The sequence below is a fragment of the Notolabrus celidotus genome, chromosome 16 (genome assembly GCF_009762535.1).
Source record: "Notolabrus celidotus isolate fNotCel1 chromosome 16, fNotCel1.pri, whole genome shotgun sequence".
NCBI lineage: Eukaryota > Metazoa > Chordata > Actinopteri > Labriformes > Labridae > Notolabrus > Notolabrus celidotus.
The window spans coordinates 26,010,164-26,028,224 of NC_048287.1; the positions used below are offsets into that span (position 1 = coordinate 26,010,164).

General features: G+C 40.9%; 1 protein-coding gene across 3 annotated transcripts; it reads right to left on the bottom strand.

Annotated features, from left to right (window-relative positions):
- Positions 1–3,395: 3,395 nt before the first annotated feature.
- LOC117827788 (probable ATP-dependent RNA helicase ddx6) lies at positions 3,396–16,008 on the bottom strand. Of its 3 annotated transcripts, none has more exons than XM_034704584.1 (13): positions 15,829–16,008; positions 11,764–12,878; positions 11,579–11,683; positions 9,819–9,948; positions 8,518–8,664; positions 7,426–7,520; positions 7,174–7,296; positions 6,615–6,743; positions 6,182–6,298; positions 5,807–5,870; positions 5,624–5,725; positions 5,147–5,367; positions 3,396–5,054 (listed from the first exon to the last, which is right to left on the bottom strand). In XM_034704584.1, the coding sequence occupies exons 2-12, from the start codon at positions 12,004–12,006 to the stop codon at positions 5,153–5,155; spliced, it is 1,470 nt and encodes a 489-aa protein (XP_034560475.1). In that variant the 5' UTR covers positions 12,007–12,878; positions 15,829–16,008; the 3' UTR covers positions 3,396–5,054; positions 5,147–5,152. The 3 variants fall into 3 exon arrangements, with proteins under 3 accessions (XP_034560475.1, XP_034560473.1, XP_034560474.1); XM_034704582.1 differs by having other exon boundaries at positions 5,144–5,367; XM_034704583.1 differs by having other exon boundaries at positions 3,396–5,052; positions 5,140–5,367.
- Positions 16,009–18,061: the final 2,053 nt, after the last annotated feature.

An 18,061-nucleotide genomic window follows, 5' to 3' on the forward strand; every position in this document is an offset into this window, starting at 1 on the left:
CTTGTAGCCAAATCAAAAAAGCCACACACTGTGGCAGAGACATTAATACTACCTGCAAAAGCTATTGTAAATAAGATGCTTTGCCCTGACACAGTTAAAGATCTCAGATAAGCAGATTCATATGATCTCATTGAGAGACTAAATATGTCATTTTGTAACACTTTTGGTTGGTGGTGTGACTGGATTTTTTTTACTGTAAGAAATATGCCTTGGCTCAAAAAAGGTTGAAAAACATTGGTCTAGACATAAAGTGCAGCCCGTGTTACGGCCTTCTACTTCAAAACCATCCCCTTGAAACTATAACTAAAAGTGTGAGGTCAGCTCCAAAACCTGCATCTTCTCATTCCTCGCAAAACTTTTCTCTGTGTCCTTTTAATGTCTAAGTAATGACTCATGTGATCACTTTAATGCTGAACAGACTTGAGAATGACAGAATGATAAGAGAGGACACCAGGCAGTATTGATTTAAGTCCAATTTATTCAATTGTATAACCCCTGCATGTATTCCCGAGTTACAACAGTAGAGGACAGAGTAATGAACAAAAGATACCTTAACTTATCTGGTAATGGAAAAAAAACATGAAAAATGAAAGTTTTTTGCAGTATTGTACAATCAATTTCAACTTTGACTCCAATAGAAGAAAATAAAGACATCATGGTATGTTGGGGAAGTTAAAATAAAAATAATCTTATCATGAAATCTGCTTTAAGTCTATTACAACACAGTCCAAAATGATGCAAATGAACTTCATATTGCGGGGTGACATTTCAGTTTTGGAGAATTAGGAGTTCAAAAAGGATTCCAGACCGGTCAGGGGATATTTCTTGAGAAGGAAACTGCATCGTTGGGTTTGGAAAAGAGAACGTTTTTTGCAAGCTAAGAATGTAACCACTCCTGTTTGTCCGTGTTGTAGAAAACAAATACTGTTGTAACTTCATCCCTCAGCTACATGGAAACAAAATAATGTGAAAGCTGATCAGAGTCCTAACACCACTGTTGTCTGTCCATGCTGCTGCAGGGGAAATACTGCTGTAAATTTTGCTCTCAGCGTTCGGCTCCAATTCTGCTGAGTACATCTTAAAGTCTGGCTGAAAATCGCCTGAAGCGTGGGTGAGTCTACATTAGTGCAGCAAAATCAGGAGGTCCAATTCAGTTTAGCTTTGCACAGTAGAAATATTAGAGGCAGGTCAGCCTTTAGGATTCAATGTAAGTCGAATTATTATTCTTTTTTTCCTCAATTTCATCCAAATTAGAATATGCAGCAAACTAAGCTTATGTGTCCAAATCCTCACCTTTTCATTTTTTTCACCCCTTTTTTTTTTTTTTTTGTTTGTTTGACCCCCCCACCCCACTTGCACTCCTCCTGACTCCACAGGCAGGAGTGCACACACACACAAACACACACTCAAACACACAGACGACACAGCCCAATCGCTCAACATTCAGAGGAGCATCCACTCAGATCTCCTTTGTGACACGAGGTTTGTAAATTCATGAAGAACAGAGCTGCAGGAAAACAGCTGTGAATAGATTCTGTAGATCAGGATGCTCAGGTCTAGGGTTCATGAGGAGATGATGAGAGATCAAAACACCTCAGCCATCTTTAGTGGATTAAGTTTTGTTAACTGATAGAACATGTGACCAGAGCAAAAGCAGCTGATGTCGAGGAGTATTTTGGAATCATTTTGTATTTTAAGACTGAAAATATCCAGGAGATCCTCTTATTGTTATCACCTAAAACAAATCCTTTACATCTCCTGCAAGTCTTAACAAGTTCAGCCATAAGTGAATGAGTAATCTCTGTTCTTATTTGGGATGACGGGGGAGTCACAAAGGAGATCCTGGATGGTCCCGTCAGGGATGTGATGGAGGATTGCGAAACCTCATGAAAACAAAACACAAGAAGGGAATCTGTTGATTCGGAAATTAGATTTACGTCCGGTGGAGAAAAAGAGGGAGGTGGAAAAGGTAAACGAAAGACAAGAATCACATCCCTGACACTGTAAACATCCAAACGACGTGATATTTAAGACATCATACACCACCAACGGAAACACAAAAACAAACCTGCACATGAAAACGTACAAAAAATAAACTCATTCAGGTTTACATGCAGCTTCAAACGACAGCAGAATTCAATTCAACGGGAGCAGGATTTAGAGCCCAGACACTAGGGGCTGCTTTTCTTTTCATGTGGTTGATTCATCGCTTCATTGTTTTCTTCAATAATCTCTTCAATGATTGGTCTATAAACATACTATTCAGCATTTTTCAATTTCAATGACAATGTCCTGAAATTACTTTGTCAGAGTTGTAACGTAGGATTAAAAAAAATCCAGATAAAAAAGCTTTTTTCTGACGTTTCAGACGAGATTCAGTTTGTTTTTCTTAAAATGAAACCCAGATTGCTTAACTGAAGCTCAAAATAATTCTGCGTTTATTTCAAAACTGATTATTCTTTGCAGCTCGACCGACACCCACAGATTAGTTTGACTTGAAGCTGCATGTAAACACAATGATTCTCCACAAAACGCAGCTTCAAAACACACATCTCACTCCCTTCACGTTCACTCACACACACACACACACTCACAGCTTGCTCGACCATTAGCTCTTAGGCCTTTCTCTCTCACTCACACACACACACACACACGCACGCACGCACGCACGCACGCACGCACGCACGCACGCAAACACACGCCTTTAGGTCTCTCTTTCTCCCTCACACACACTCGTACATTCTTCTTTTTGGTTTTGCTTCAATGTAAATCCTGAAAAATCTATTTCATGGAGAAAAAAAAAAGGGAAACAAAATTCTGCCTCCTCCTCCTCGTTCGTCCACGAAGCAAAGTATTTTCATTTGTTGTTGTTGTTTTATCATTGTAAATGACTAGTGTAAACAATGAATCTTTTACAATTCTGCTTCCTCAGAATGATTCAGAACACCTCGTATAAAGATTGCTGTGTGGAAAACGGATCGAGTTGCTGAAAAAGACGAATCGCAGCACTTTGGATCGTACGTCACACGAGCGTGCGACTATCTTAAGAGGATCGCAGTGCTTTCATGCTTTCCAGAAACTCTCTCCTGTTCCACGAAACACTCTCTCTGGCACTCAAACCACCAAGTAGTCTAAGTGTTGTGTGTAGTTTTGACTTGAAATCAAAAGGTTTCGTTTCTTTAAGTACCAGAGAGAAGGAAAAACTTGATGCCAAAAGTGCAGCTGATAAAACACTTGGCTTCTGCAACCCCCCCCCCCCCCCCCAAAAAAAACCCTCCACAAGTTCCCCAGTGCTAAAGCCTTACAGCCCCCCCACCAACCCCAACCCCCCCACCCTCCCCCTCCCCTTTAACTGCCTCAAGCAGCGTCAAAAAATAAAATCTGAAAAGCAAAAATACTTTCTTTTTTATGTCTTTTTTTTTTGTATCGTTATTGACGCTCTGTAAGGGGAGGAACACAAAATAAAGAAGTCACAGCTGCCTGTTCAAAGATGCTACAATTTTGCTTTCAAACACAGAGCCCCACCCCTCAAAAAGATCATCCTCACATTGTTTAGATTCAGGAAATAAAAAAGAAGCTGTGCTAGAAAAACAAAAGAAAAAGAAGGAACATAAAAGGTATCGCTGCTGCTGCTGCAAAGTAACTCCACCTCTTTTAGTCTCATTAGTTGAGAGTCATTGTGGTTCTTCCTAGACAGGGGCAGGTTGCATCACCCTGTGGTCCATTAAATCATCTTAAATCTGGGACACTTCAGCGAGAGGGGGGAGTTAAATGTGCAACAGCAGCAATACATGTACGTTTGAGAGCTCTGCTTTGAACCACTGGGCTATAGAGAGAGCAAAATGACAACTTGTACATTCACCAACTTCAGTTTTGTCATGATGGGGCTTGAAAATAAAGTTTTTTGCTCTTGTTTTACTACTTTGCATTTCAAGAAAGAAACAAAAAAAGGTTGCGGCTGTGTAAGAAAAGAAAAACAGAAAATTCAAACTATAGTTTTGCACCAAAGTCAACAAACGCTCTTCTCCTTCGACCTGCTGAAACTGGATTGTGCTGCGATCAAAGCTGAGCTGAAGCCGCCTCTGATGCATTATTCCCGCTGCCTGCAGGAGAGGAGACACTATTCTTTCACCAGCGTTAGAAGTCGATGTTTTTACAGTTCTCACCAGCTCAATGTGATTTTTTTTTTATGTTAAATACCTCCAGACAGCAGCTGTCTGCAGGCGAACTCACCAGCGACAGCCATAATGTAACAGCATGAGGCTGTTTGCAGGCTAACATCCATGAACCAGTATGAATGGGGGCGGGGGGCTTTAGCAGTCTTCTTGTATTCTCATGTTTTAGTGAAAGGGAAAACAGTCACGCAGTATTTAAATAAAGCTGCCCTTTTTATTGCAACGTTCACATTAAAAATAAACGTTCACATTCAGGATGGGTTTTAAGGATTTGAGCCATGTCTCTGCACACATCTCAGCAGGAAGAGCGAGTGTGTGCAGTCTTTTTTCCCTTGCATAATGGATGTTTGAATAAACTCGAGTTTCTATTGAATTCGGATTATTTGTGCTCGTTTTCCGCTGCACGGCAGACGACAGCAGGCGATGAATGGATGAGTGCACATGGGAGTAAGTAAGGCACTTAAGTGACGACAACAGTGTACGTGGACAGAACGGTGGCTGGTGGAGGTGCACCATTGTAACGATAAAAAGAGATCGACCTCGCTGCTGGAGAAGAAAAAGCGTCTCCGAGAACGACCGCTTCAACTCAGCTTTGATTCCCGTCAGATACAAGAACACGACGCTCGTGAGCAGGAAACTGTTTCTGCGAGTTTGGTGCAAAACAATTGTTGAACTTTCTGAATCTTTGAAAAGGAATGAGGCAGCTTTCTTTGAGGATTAGCCGAAATAAAATTATCAAAGAAAAAATAAAATAAAACAGCCTTAACATCCGTCTGAAAGGCTCTGAAAACAAGTGAGAAAGGTGAAACTGAAGAGTTGCCTGAAGCCTGTGTGCAAGCGCTGATGTCTGTGCAAAAGCCCGGTGTGTCCCAAAGTCCTGAAGGAGAGACAGACTACAGATTAGGAAGACAGGCCTCTCATGTTTCTGTGCAACAAAAAAATAGTCATCTCCAAAGCATCTCACCTTTTTTTTTTTTTTAGGTGCTGTCCTTCTGGCGACTTGGTTTCTCCTCCACCTCCTCCACGTCACAGTCACCGCCGGATGTGTGGAACTCGGCCACGTAGAGGCTTTTGTCGATGCTGCTGGGGATGGGTTTGATGTCTGTCACCAGCTGGTCCTCGATGGCCTTCAGGTTGAAGCGGTCCTCTGACGTGATCAGGTTGATGGCCAGGCCCAGGTGACCAAACCTCCCTGAGTGGGACGGGACGTGGAAGGATATGATTAATATGAGAAGTCACTGATATTTTAGACCCATTATGTATCTATATGAGCTAATCCAAAATAAGACAGACCTCATGACTGTTTGCCCTGATTAGCAGAGGAATAATGAGCCAACATACATTCTTACACATTAAAAGCATGACAAACACTTGGAGTGTTTTAGAGGTTTTATGCTAACTTCCAGTCCAACAATCCGGTGCTCGTTATGAAGACGTAAACAAAGTACCTGATCTTCCGATGCGATGAAGGTAAGTCTCAGCATTCTTAGGGAAGTCGAAGTTGATGACGACATTGACAGCCTGGATGTCGATACCTCGAGTGAAGAGATCTGAAGGCAGTAAAAAAGGCATTATAAACTCTTCCTAAGCAGAAGTGAAGTGAAATAAGTCGGTGAAGAACAGACACCTACCAGTGCAGACCAGGTTTCTGCAAAGCCCGTTTCTGAAGTCGTGGAACACACGGTTTCTGTACTCCTGCAAGAAAAGACGGACACAAAATGCTTCAGAGACACAACTACGATCTCCAGCCCTCCAGGAGGACCCCAAATATTCAAAGCCAATTTCCCTTCAACATTTATTATCTTCAATTGACTCAAATAGTTATTAAAAATGTGAAGTGCGAGTCCTTTTTCTTCACTGTGAGGATGACACGCTGGATGGAACAAGCGAGCCATCAGGACATCACACATATTTTTGAACAGACTGGAATTACACTTAGATCAGTGACTCAGACAGTGGCCACATGCCATCTCTCTCTCTCTCTCTCTGTCTCAGCCATGTCTCACCTGCATCATCTTGGCGTGGATGTAGAAGCAGGAGTAGCCCAGCTGAGTGATCTTCTTGGCCAAGAGCTCCACCCTCTGAGTGGAATTACAGAAGATAATAGACTGGTTGATCTGAAGCTGTGAAGGGGGGGGGAAGAGATTAGAAACAGGTTACAGATCACGGCAGCGAACGTTTGTCCTGATCAAAATCTTTAATTTACTGATGAAAGAGGAATGTCCGAGAGTTCATGTGCTTAATAAAATCAAAGCTTAGATGCAGCTCCTGTAACTTTTAACAATAGAGAGCTTTATTTTCTCTGTGTTGGCATGCAAAGTGTGCTTCGATGCTTTTAAGTCTTCAGCATCCATTACAGTTTGCAGAGAAGTGCCTCTGTGCCTGCAGAGGGTATAGGCTAAATGCATGGACAGAGTGAATGCAGAGTAAGTCAGTCACCCTGGAGAACAGCGTGTTGAGGCAGTGGACTTTTTGCCTCTCTGTGACGTAGGCGTAGTACTGAGTAATGCCCTTCAGAGTCAGCTCCTCCATCAGGTTAATCTCATAGGGTTTCTGAAGGTGCTTGGCCTGCAGCGAGGACACAGAGAAGAGAACGTTTAGAGTACGCAGATCACAAAGTAAAAACTAAGCATGAACAACATTTTAAAATGAATACAGGATGTGTGTTTTTAATCTTTGTTGACTTGCTGTAGGAGCTTATTGTTCACTTGATCTAAATGACATTAGAAGTATTCATGTATGTAACTGTCTGTTTGCATGAATGCCTCATTAAGGACTTTGTGTTGGTCTTTTAAACAGCCTCCAAACAATCAGATCCTTCCACTGCTGGCTGGATTGCGCCAGACGGAAAAACAAAAAGCAAACAAACGGCTGACACAAACACAGATCTGGGTGCAGTGCAAGAACAGCTTGGTCTGCAGTGCGAGCCAAGTGGTGCCAAGTGGCTCCGAGCCAACGGGGGTTGGCTGAGCGATGCAGCAATTAGCCGGCGACTCACCATGAACTTCTGCACGCTGATGGGGAAGGTTGCAGAGTAGAGCAGGATCTGCCTGTTTTTGGGCAGGAAGCTGATGATATCCTCGATAAGCACCACGAAGTCCTGAGACAGCAGTTTATCCGCCTGACGGGAAACAGTTGAATATGAAGGATTTAACAACTTTTCAATCAATCATTTCACTCTGATAGTTTTGGCAGTGTGTGTTACTGATTATGCAAGCGCCTTTTTAAAAATGGATTTACTCTTGATTACCTCATCCATCACCATCATCTGGACTTTATCCACCTTTGCCACTCCCTTTTTTATCAAGTCCAGGATCCTACCAGGCGTAGCGATGACAACATGCACTGTTGTGGAAAAAAGGAGATGAATTACAAATCACACAAAAGATGGAGAAAGAGTGACTCATAACTTTTCTTCCACTGGACTTCTCACTTTTGTTTGCTGTCTTACTTCATCTTTCTTTTCTTATATAACAACACAAAAACACAAGTTGTACACATCAAGACATGATCAGGGAAGCATCTATTGGCTCGTTTCCACCAAGCGGTCTGGTATGGATCAGTACAGTTTGGTACGGGTCGGATCGGTAACGCCTGATCCTGTTTGCGTTTTCCGCAGCCAACCGTGCCCTACTTGGTGGGCGGCATGTAAACCGGATGCCGATAGCCGCGTCAGCTATGTAATAGTGTGACATCAGAAAGTCTGCACCTCCGTGGTCGACCATGGAATGCCGTTTCTTGTCCACTGGAGATTTAAACATGGCGGGGTTATGTGTTGTTCTTTATTACCGCTGTTGCACAGGAAGTGACGATTCTTTCAACCAATCAACGGACTGCACTGTTTCTAGCTCCATCTTCTGGGGTCGGATCGGTATGTCTGGCACCCCAACAGAAGGGTACCAAAAAGTGGGACGGTACGGCTCAGTAATTTGGGGACCTGTCCCGGTTTTAGTCAATGGAAACGCCACAAAATGCGTGCCGTACCGAGACGAACCGAACTGAACCGCTTGGTAGAAACGGGGCTTTTGTTTCCACACAGACTGACCGCTCTGTGTCAACATGTACACAACTAACACTTATTATTTTTTAAATCTAAATTTTGGGGCTTTTTGGCCTTTATTGACAGGACAGCTGAAGAGAGACAGAAAATGTGGGGAGCAGAGAGTGGGGGAGGACATGCAGCAAATGGTTGACCGGCCGGGAGTCAAGCCGGCGACCTCTGCGACGAGGACTGAAGCCTCTACGTGGGGCGCTTAGACCGCGAGGCCACAAGCGCCCCGACGCACTTCCTATTTCTGATGTTGCTTCTACATGTCATGAAGTGTGTCGTTATGTTTCTTACCGGTCTCGTCAAGGCGCATGATGTCATCTCGCAGGTTGGTTCCCCCCGTGGTTGCCATGACTTTGACTCCTCCCAGATGTTTGCTGATCTGGATGGAGATCTGGCTCACCTGCAGAGCCAGCTCACGGGTGGGAACCATGACAAGTGCTGGGGCGAGGGGGGAAAAAAAGTGCAGTGTTACAAAACTACAAATGTAAGGGATGGGCAATGATTTTTGAATATTCAAATATTTGTTCACTTTAAAAAAATCGAATAGTTAATTCAAATATTTTCTCATTTTAAAAGAATCTTTTCAGCGTTTTTAACGGTGCCTGGCTGTAATAAGGTATTCCCGCCAGACGGTGGCTACAGAGCGTCTCAAAGCTGTTTGCTAACCGCATTAAATAACAGAAGAAGAAGAATACTAACTGCATTAAATAGCAAAAGAAGAAGAAAACATTTGCAACAATCGCAGTGATTTTCTCTGTATCTGAATCTCACACTACTACACACAGATTTCCAGAAGCTGATCATGGCTGTAAGATGTAAACACACACACACACACACACACACACACACACACACACACACACACACACACACACACGCCATGCCGCATCACAGGAACATCGACATGAAGATCGAGACAGACGCTGTCAGCACCCGCTACTAGCAGCACCTCCTCATGCTACTGGTTAACACGACTGCCAAACAAACGGGCTGTTAATGGTCTGTCTGTGTGATTATTTGAATAATCGTCCAATAGATGTCAATGATTATGGAATAGTATTTTAGCTTTAATGCCCATACCTTCAGAGGCAAGGTAAGTGTGGAGGAAACAAGACATTTATATACTTGAGGGAAAAACCTACAAGCAGGGGAACAGGGGAGGTAGACTGGAAGATAAGTAGAGGTCTGAAAGGTTATTTTGAGAAGAATTCAAACACTTTTAGGACGACCAAAACCAAAAGTTGCCTCCCAAAAAAAAGATTTAATAATATTTACTTTCCCCTTCTTGTTTCAGCTACATTATCAGCCAATGAAGCTCCATGTATGCGCTGGTGTGAGGCACCAGGCAGTAAACAAATAGGATTATTAGAGCGCTTTATCACAAATACAATAATGTACTGCACAATTTTAAAGGTCAAGCACTTTCAACAAAAACCTTACCATCTTCTGATCCTTAAAAACATAAAACGAACATTTTCAAGCCCATGGAGAGTAGGAGACGGACTGGGGCTGATGTTGCATAAGCGAGGACGCGAGTGGACAGCCTCTTTACAAAAAAGGTCAAGTGTATAAAACTGCAGGCAGTCCCTCACCCTGTATGTGGTCCTTTTTCAGGTCTATTCTCTCCAGCATAGGGATGAGATAGGCTCCACTTTTCCCTGTACCATTCTTCGCCCGAGCCAGAATATCTCGTCCAGACAGAGCGATGGGAATACTCTCCTCCTGTGAGAACAGAAACATAGCTGTCGCATCATTTGGTGAATATACTGTAGTTCAGGATCTTACATTACTAACTCTGCATTGATCAGATGTTTGCAACCACTGTTCATGAAAAGATGTTAACATTCAACTCTGTAATGTTTGTTTAGACTCTTACAGCATTTTAACAACTGAAGTATTCAGTACACGTTTGCTATTATGCAGAAAGTGGCTTCAAATGAACACAAAATAACATTATATGGTGTTAGAATAAGTTCCCTGCATTTACTGTCCAGTTATTATAATACAGCACTACAGAAACAAAAGATAATCAAGTCACTACAACCACTATAATGAAATATTTCCCTTGAGATAGTGTGGCCGTCTTCATTTCCTGTGTAAACCTTCACAAAACCCAAAGCTCTTCTGCTTATAGATTTGAATGCCTCCCCTCCTACTCCTACAACATCTTGTACTTTGAGACATCTTTGTACTTAGAGTATAAGCTGCAACCTCCGGTCCAAAAATATGAGTCCATTGTGGAAGTGGTAGACACTGCAGTTCATCGAGGATCCGCTTGAGGCTGGCTCTAGAAGTACCGGAAACCCCATACACACCAATTCAAAAAAGCTGATCTTTACAGCAGAAATAAACATGTTTACAGCCTGGTACAAAAGACGAGTGTAGTCTGGATAGCTCATTTCTCGATCGGCACACACTGTAGGGGGGGTGAATTTGTTTCTAACGCGGCAATTTCAAAGATATTTAGATTACGAGTCTTCCAATGAGAGGCACAGCTGACTTCATTGACAGGCGGGAACACTGTAGCTGTTGGCTAGGAGGCTCAAAGCCCACATCACAGATCCTACACCCATATTTTATAACTTAAAGACATTTAAGACTTTTAAAGGTTCTCTAAAGTATATATTTTTTGTGTGAAACTCACCAAAACAACAGCTTGGCAACACAAAACCTGATACTTTAGAGACCTTTGTCTTCCACGTTTCCTATAGGAATCTCCTCCATTACCTTTTCACTGAAGGCAAACTGGCCATATAAGAGGAGGACTAAAAAAACAAAAGAACAGATGCTAAAATGTTCTCCTTATCACTCCTGTTAGGTACATAGACTGTATACATAATGGACATCGTGTCCGTGAAGTCACCCATATGTTTCTGTAGCGCTGTTTTGAAGCCAATCGTCAGCGGGAGCCATATTGGAAATGCTGAACTCAACCTAAATTCTGTCGAGCTAATATGAGGTAAAGAGGCAGGATTTGAGCCTCCTAGCCAACAGCTACAGTGTTCCCGCCTGTCATGGGCAGAAACTCGTAATCTTAATATCTTCTGAACTGCCGTGTTATAAAAAAATTCACCCCCTGTACGATGTGTGCCGACAGAGAAATTAGCTACTTAGACTGAAGCCGTTTTTTGAACCAGGCTGGAAATATGTTTATTTCTGCTGCAAAGATCGTCTTTTTTGAATTGGTGTGGATGTGGAGTCCGGTGTTTCTGCAGCCAGCCTCAAGTGGACGCTCGATGTTTTGCAGTTTATAACACTTCCGCATGGGCTTCATATTTTGAGACCGGAGATTGCCGCTTGGTTAGGCACGAGAGTCACTGTTCATTTGGTCTGAAGATTAAACTTAACAAACCTGAATAGGAGAAGGTTTCTCCCATCCCATCTCAAAGATGCCCATCAGGAGTTCTCTTTTGAGACAGTAATCTTCAAACTCGTTACCCTTCGTGGACGTGACATCCTGCAGCAGACACAGAGTGGTTAGAACAACAGCTGAGACATAGTTTTATAGACGTATCAGTAACAAAGTGTTTGACTCACTGAGGTTTTGACCCTGTTGTCTTTGGGAGGGAGCTTTAAGCTCTTTTTCCAGTCGTCTCCAAACTTGATGCCTCCTCCTTCCTGAGGGGCGCCGCCTGCTATCTGGGGTGCACCCAAAGCCTTTCCTTGAGTTGTGGGTGCTGGCTGGACTGGAGCTGGTTTGGTCTGTCCTCTGATCTGTCCGTTCTGCTTGTTCAGTCCCATGACGACCGGGCCGACGTTTTCTGTTCTAGCCGTTGCCATTGTTCCTCTTTTCCGTTCTTTTCTTGTTTTTTTTCTCTTAAAAGTCTTAGATTTTTGCCTCTTAGGTTTTTCTTTTTAAAAATTCTCTTCAAAAGTAAAAAAAAAATTAATAAAGCATTAACAAACAATATTCTCTATTCTTTTAAAGTCCAAAGCTTTCACAACAGAAGTCAGTTGATAGTATTTACATATACACATGTACGTGCAGTTCGGTCCCCTTCAACAACAGAGTGACTGACGTACAGCAACGACAACAACAAAAAAATGTTTTTACACAAAAGCTCTTCGAAATGAAGAGAAATCTGCATTCATATGCATGAATATACTTGCTCCCAGTATAGAAAAATTATATGTGAACAAGTATCAAAGCGGTTCAAGTCCTGAAATAGAACAACTAAGGCAATCTGAACTTGGGGAACAGCTTCTTCAATATAATCTTATTTCAATGCTCAAACTTCTGTTTCTAAATTGAACAAGATTTCCTGTTTTTTCACTTGAGTCCATAGAGTTGCTCAATATCCCTGTCCTTGAAGAAATAGGATGTCCAGCTTTGTACAAGTTTTTCCCCAAAATCATATAGTCTATAACGCTCTCCGTTTATTTCCACCGGTGGATATACGTCGGTCCACACCAGAAAAAAAAAAAAATAAGATCCTGAAATCTGTTTACACACAAGGGGGGTTATGTAGTCCAAAGCCAAAAAGCTTTCCACCCCTTTTTAGTCCTCAGTGTGCGTTTCCTCTCTCCTCCAGGTGTTCGACCCGTTCTCCCCTGACACCACAGGTCCTCGGGTCAGCGCGTGAACTGTGTGAGTGTGGCTGTGATAGACCCTCTGCCTCCGCTCAGTCAGCCAACAACTCAAAACATGTCACCTAAAAAGAGACAAGAAAGAAATCAACTCAATTCAATCAAACAGGAGGGGAGGTAAACAAATAAAAAATAGGAACAGGTGTTTCCTGATTTAGACTTCCTCGGTGCAAATATTCATATTGTTCACAAAAATTGTATCATGGATTAAATATAAAGGTCTTAAGAGTGTATTCTGAACTACACTTTGATTATTTTAAGTAGGGATGTAACGATATAACGCAAGACGGTAAAAAATTGATACAAATAAGGGGGGATTAAAATTGATTCAACATAATTTGGATCAAGATATTATTGTTAAACAGTAGAAGGCGCTATCTGCATTGTACTCTGCTTGTCCAAGTCTCTTAAGCTGCTCTCTCGTCACTCGCTGAGTGGAGGTGTTTTAAGTTTAAAGCATGTTTCAGAATCAGCTGACTGCACACAGCGGAGACGCTCAGCTGGGGGCTGGGGGCTGACTGACAGGTCTCCATGAGCGCTTTTTTTCTCCGCCGCGAGACTGATTCTGACCCGGTTGTGCTCCCAGCGGACACCTGACCGCGTCTAAATGCTTATTTTTCTCAATAAGAACAAGAAAACTGCACACTGAGTCCAAAATATGATCCTGTTCAGTTGTCCTGTTGCAGTAAATCCACATGTTGAAGTCTGAGTCTTCACTCTATCACCATGCGTCCACAGAGATTATTTATAAGCCTGCTCCTCACGTTGATATTCAGCGCGTTTAACATTTTGAACACCTCAATATGATCCAAAGCTGTTTAATACCGTCAGTTATATACACTGTGTTGTGAATGAAAATTTGATTAAGGGGGAAAAATTTGACCTTCTTATTTTTGACATGGAAAACTTTGACGTTTTTTTAATGATTAAACAATAATTGATCGTTAACATTTCCAAAATGCGATCAAGGAAAATACTTTAAATTTACATTCCATTATTCCATTCATTTAAAGAGATTTACCTTATTTTTTTTTTATATTTAATACTTTCATTTGGGATTTGTTCACTTTCCATTTCTCAATAATTGTTCTGAAATTTTCCAACAAGGTATTTTTGGACAGTGATTCTAGTTTTTTTGCAAGGTGCTGAAAAAAAGTGTGCAGTGGTTTTATTTGAGTTAAAACACACTTTAAAAATGAAAAAGGATTACTTTGTTTACAAAGCAATATAAGAGAAATAATATATATTGCAACTGTCGATATCTGAGAGTTGAACTAAAATAATAGTTATTCAAATTTTGAGTTGAATCCAGTTTTCTTGAAAATCGTTAGAGAATCATGAGTGAATCGTATCGTGAACCAAAAATCGGGATTCGAATCGAATCGTGGGTTGAGTGTGTCGTTACATCCTTAATTCTAAGTATTCTCAATCAGCTGTTAAATGTCACGTGTTGTTTTAATCTGTAAAAATGTCAAAAAATGAGAAGTTCTTACTCGACTGTATCTTGTTTATGATCATTAACCAAGAAATTCCTTACAATCAAAAACTTGGACATCCTTTAAAGTCAAACTTTGATTATATAACGGATAGGGAAGAAGAAAGAAGAAAAAAAAGCCCTTAGTTTGACAAAGTTATCAATTTCCTGTAAAAAAGCAATGATAGGCAGTTGTTTAAGTTAAATTGAATTGGATGCTGCTTTGTGGTTTTCTTGCTCTGCTGCATTTGCATGTGTTTGATGCAGGTATTTCTTTGTCTTTTTTTCCTTTATTTGAAGGTTTTTCACCTGATTAGTAAGAACTGTTTCTGAAAAACTCTGAGATGAAAGAAATCAAATGAGAGGAGGACAATAAGATACGTGTTGGCTAATTTGAGTGGAGTCCAGTCACCTTTGGTCTGTTTGTCTGTCAAGTTGGGACACTGCATGGAAATTAAAGAACGTGACAATTTATTTTATCCTGTCTGCTATCAGGCTTTTAAACTCAGACGGCAGTCTTTCTAGTCATTTTAAATAACATTGGTATGACAAGAGATTATATCGTCTTTTAAATGTTGTCGTATTTTACTGTTATTTATTTATTACTTTAACTTATGCTGTCCTCCACAGACCCTCTGGTCCCATGTACAGACCCGGTGCCTGACTTGTAGCATGTATATATGATGGATGTGTTGTAGAGGTTAAATGTTGTATGGTAAGCTATAAATGAATTGCCCTTCTTGGGATCAATAAAGCTGTCTGAATCTGAATCTGAATTACAATCACTTGTACTTGTACATCATTTTAAATAAAACTTTGGTTATATAACGAATAGGGAAAAAGAGAGAAGACCCCTTAGTTTGACAAAGGTATCACTGTCCTGCAACATGTTTAGACCTTAACTTGCTTTGATTTGCTTTGATTGGTTTAATTCCTCACAGGTGAACCTACCAGGTGGCTGCCCACCTGAAGCAGATTATTGAAGCCCAAATTGCCAATATTTAACATTAAAAACCTCTCCACCTGTGCAAGTGTTAGATCTTACTGAAATGAATATTTTACAGTTTCAATCAGAAGAATTCCCAAATATTTCAGCAAGTTTCAAACTCTCCTGTTTTCCATTCAGAAGAACAAAAAACATTTTCAAGTCCACAACTATTCTCTGCATGTTTCACATCCCTGCTCTGCCTCAAACCTTTAAGTAGTTTCATAAATATTTCAGCTTTTACTCATTTCACTCTCATCGTTAGCTTGATGCTACCTGCTCACTAAGCCAGTGTTAGCTCCTAGCTCACTTAAGCCGCTTCGACATTAGCGTTTTGACATTTGTATGAGCTTTAACACGGAAATGTGACTTTCTACATTTAAAGTTATGGTTTGTTTCGTTAAGTCATTTGATATATCACCGTAAACACTATATATGTCACAATAAACAGATATAACTCCTCTCTCTCAGACGGGAGCTCTGTGCTAGCTAGCAGCTCACAACAACTTCGATGTTTTTTAACTAAATGTGACTCTCAGGGACTCAGAACACCTACCTTAGTTCCTCTGTTATTTTATACGGGATACCCAGTATGCGGTTATCAGCTATTTTCTTTACAATTCCCCTTTCTCCTTGATTTTAGTTGAAATTAATCGCCTCTATTGTGTTTCTTATTCCTTTAAATCAACATGGTCGCCTTCTTCTTCGTCTTCTCTTCCTCGTCTTCTCGCTCATGTTTATTAGATGTGACACTAACTGCGGTGCTGCCCCCTGCTGGCACACACGGGTACTGCAGTGAGAAATCATTTCAATAATACAAATACTGTAAATCAGGCATGTCCAAAGTACAGCCCGGGGGCCAATCACAGCCCAGGGTCCATTTATTTATTTCCCCAAGCTTCCATCTTAAATTGTGTTATTTATAGCACAGAAATGAATCACCTTCTTTCCTTTCCTTTCCTTTATTCAGATCCCCATTAGCTGCCACTAATGCAGCAGCTACTCTTTATGGGGTCCACATAAAACAAACATAACATACAAAATATACATGAAATACAAAACTGAAAATGCCACAAACATGAAATACAAAACTGAATATTTGCAACAAACATAAAATACAAAACTAAAAATGCTACAAACATAACAAAGAAAAACTGTGAATTCTATATAGAAATAAAATAAAATACCAAAACAGAAAAAGGCTACAAACATGAAATACAAAATTAATTAAAATCGCAAGCGGATAAGTGCAGGCCCTCGTACAAGCATCGCCTGATGTAAGCCACAGCCTGATGTGCTGCAGGTGTTGATGAGCTGCTTAGGCTGAAACTGTGAGCATACTTGTGCATTTATCAGCATAGTGTACATTGCAGTACTGCCTGTCACCAGTAGGTGCTGCTATGACTATAATTATGTTCTGAAGGATAGTTCATCACAGATCATTATAGAAAGAGTTGTGATCACAAGCATGTTAAAAACATGTTCTGAGAGTAAATACCACTTGTGTCCAATAGGTGGCACTATTCATATTGGCATAATGTTTATGTAGATGAGTTAAGGCTGGGACCATGATGACATTTGCAAAATTTTGAAGGGATCGGGTATTGTATGTAAATGTCAGTACAATGTATTTCCTGTGTGTGGCGCTATGGTTGTAGTAGATAAATGAGTCCATAGGTGTGTTGAGGGATTGTTTAAGTGGCTAAATATAAAATGGATCCAGCTTCCCACTGTCTTGTAGAAAGAGAGTTGTTGAAGCAGTGTTTTTATCTGTTTTAGATTATGGTGATGTGATTTATAAACATGCTGCAACTTCAACACTAAAACCCTTGGACTCTGTTTACCACTCTGCTATCAGATTCATCACTGGTGACAGATACACCAACACCCCATACATCCTGTATGAGAAGGTTGGTTGGCCTTCTCTTGAACAGAGGAGAAACAGACACTGTCTTTTGTTTATTTTAAAGCACTTGTTGGAAAGCTCCCCACCTACCTTACAGACTTGTTGGAATGGAACTATGGATCCTACGGGACTCGCTCTTCTGATTGGATCATTCTGAAAGCACCTCCAGTCAACACTGAACTGGGTTGATCAGCATTTTCCATTGATGCCCCTAAATCATGGAATACCCTCCAACAGACTTTAAAGCTGACATCCATTCCCTCTTTTGCAGAGTGTAAGACTTTGATCTCGGACCACTGTGTCTCAAACTGTATCTGTTTCAATGAATCTATTGTTTTATGAATGATTGTGTGTTTGTTTGTTGTTTTCTAATGTGCGTGTGATCTCAACGACATTGGAAATGAGGGAAACCTCAATGTGTTTTCGATAATAAATAAAGGTTTTGAAATGAATTGAATACAAAATAATTGCAGTTTTGTAAACAGAAAAATACATCAATTATTCATTTTACTATAGATTTTTTTTTCAAGGTGAATCTCCATTTAGAAACCAAACACTGTGTCCATACAGGGACACAGCAGCACTAATATTAAGGTCTTGATAACCTGTATACAAACCAGCATGGATCAGGTAAGTCCAGCGTAATAAGGTCAGGGTTTGAAGCATGCTGTAATTTGGATATTTTGTTAGCAACAAATGGAAGTACAAGCTTGTGTGCAGTAACAACAGCAATAATCATCCTCAAACCCACATGGATAACTTTAACATTGTTTCGACATAAGACAAGCTAAAAGAACCACAATGTGTGAAAGCTGTGATTGAATTACATCATTGAAGATAAACAGGGTCAGGAGCTGTGCTAACAGATGAGGTGACACAAGAA

What these genes read in the sequence shown, in the direction of transcription:
- LOC117827788 (XM_034704584.1), bottom strand. Translation starts at nt 12,006, where the DNA reads ATGGCAACGGCTAGAACAGAAAACGTCGGCCCGGTCGTCATGGGACTG. An exon ending in CATGCGCCTTGACGAGACCG is followed by an intron (nt 7,521 to 8,517) that starts GTAAGAAACATA and finishes TTTCCACAACAG; the next exon opens with TGCATGTTGTCATCGCTACG. An exon ending in TCAACACGCTGTTCTCCAGG is followed by an intron (nt 6,299 to 6,614) that starts GTGACTGACTTA and finishes CCCCCTTCACAG; the next exon opens with CTTCAGATCAACCAGTCTAT.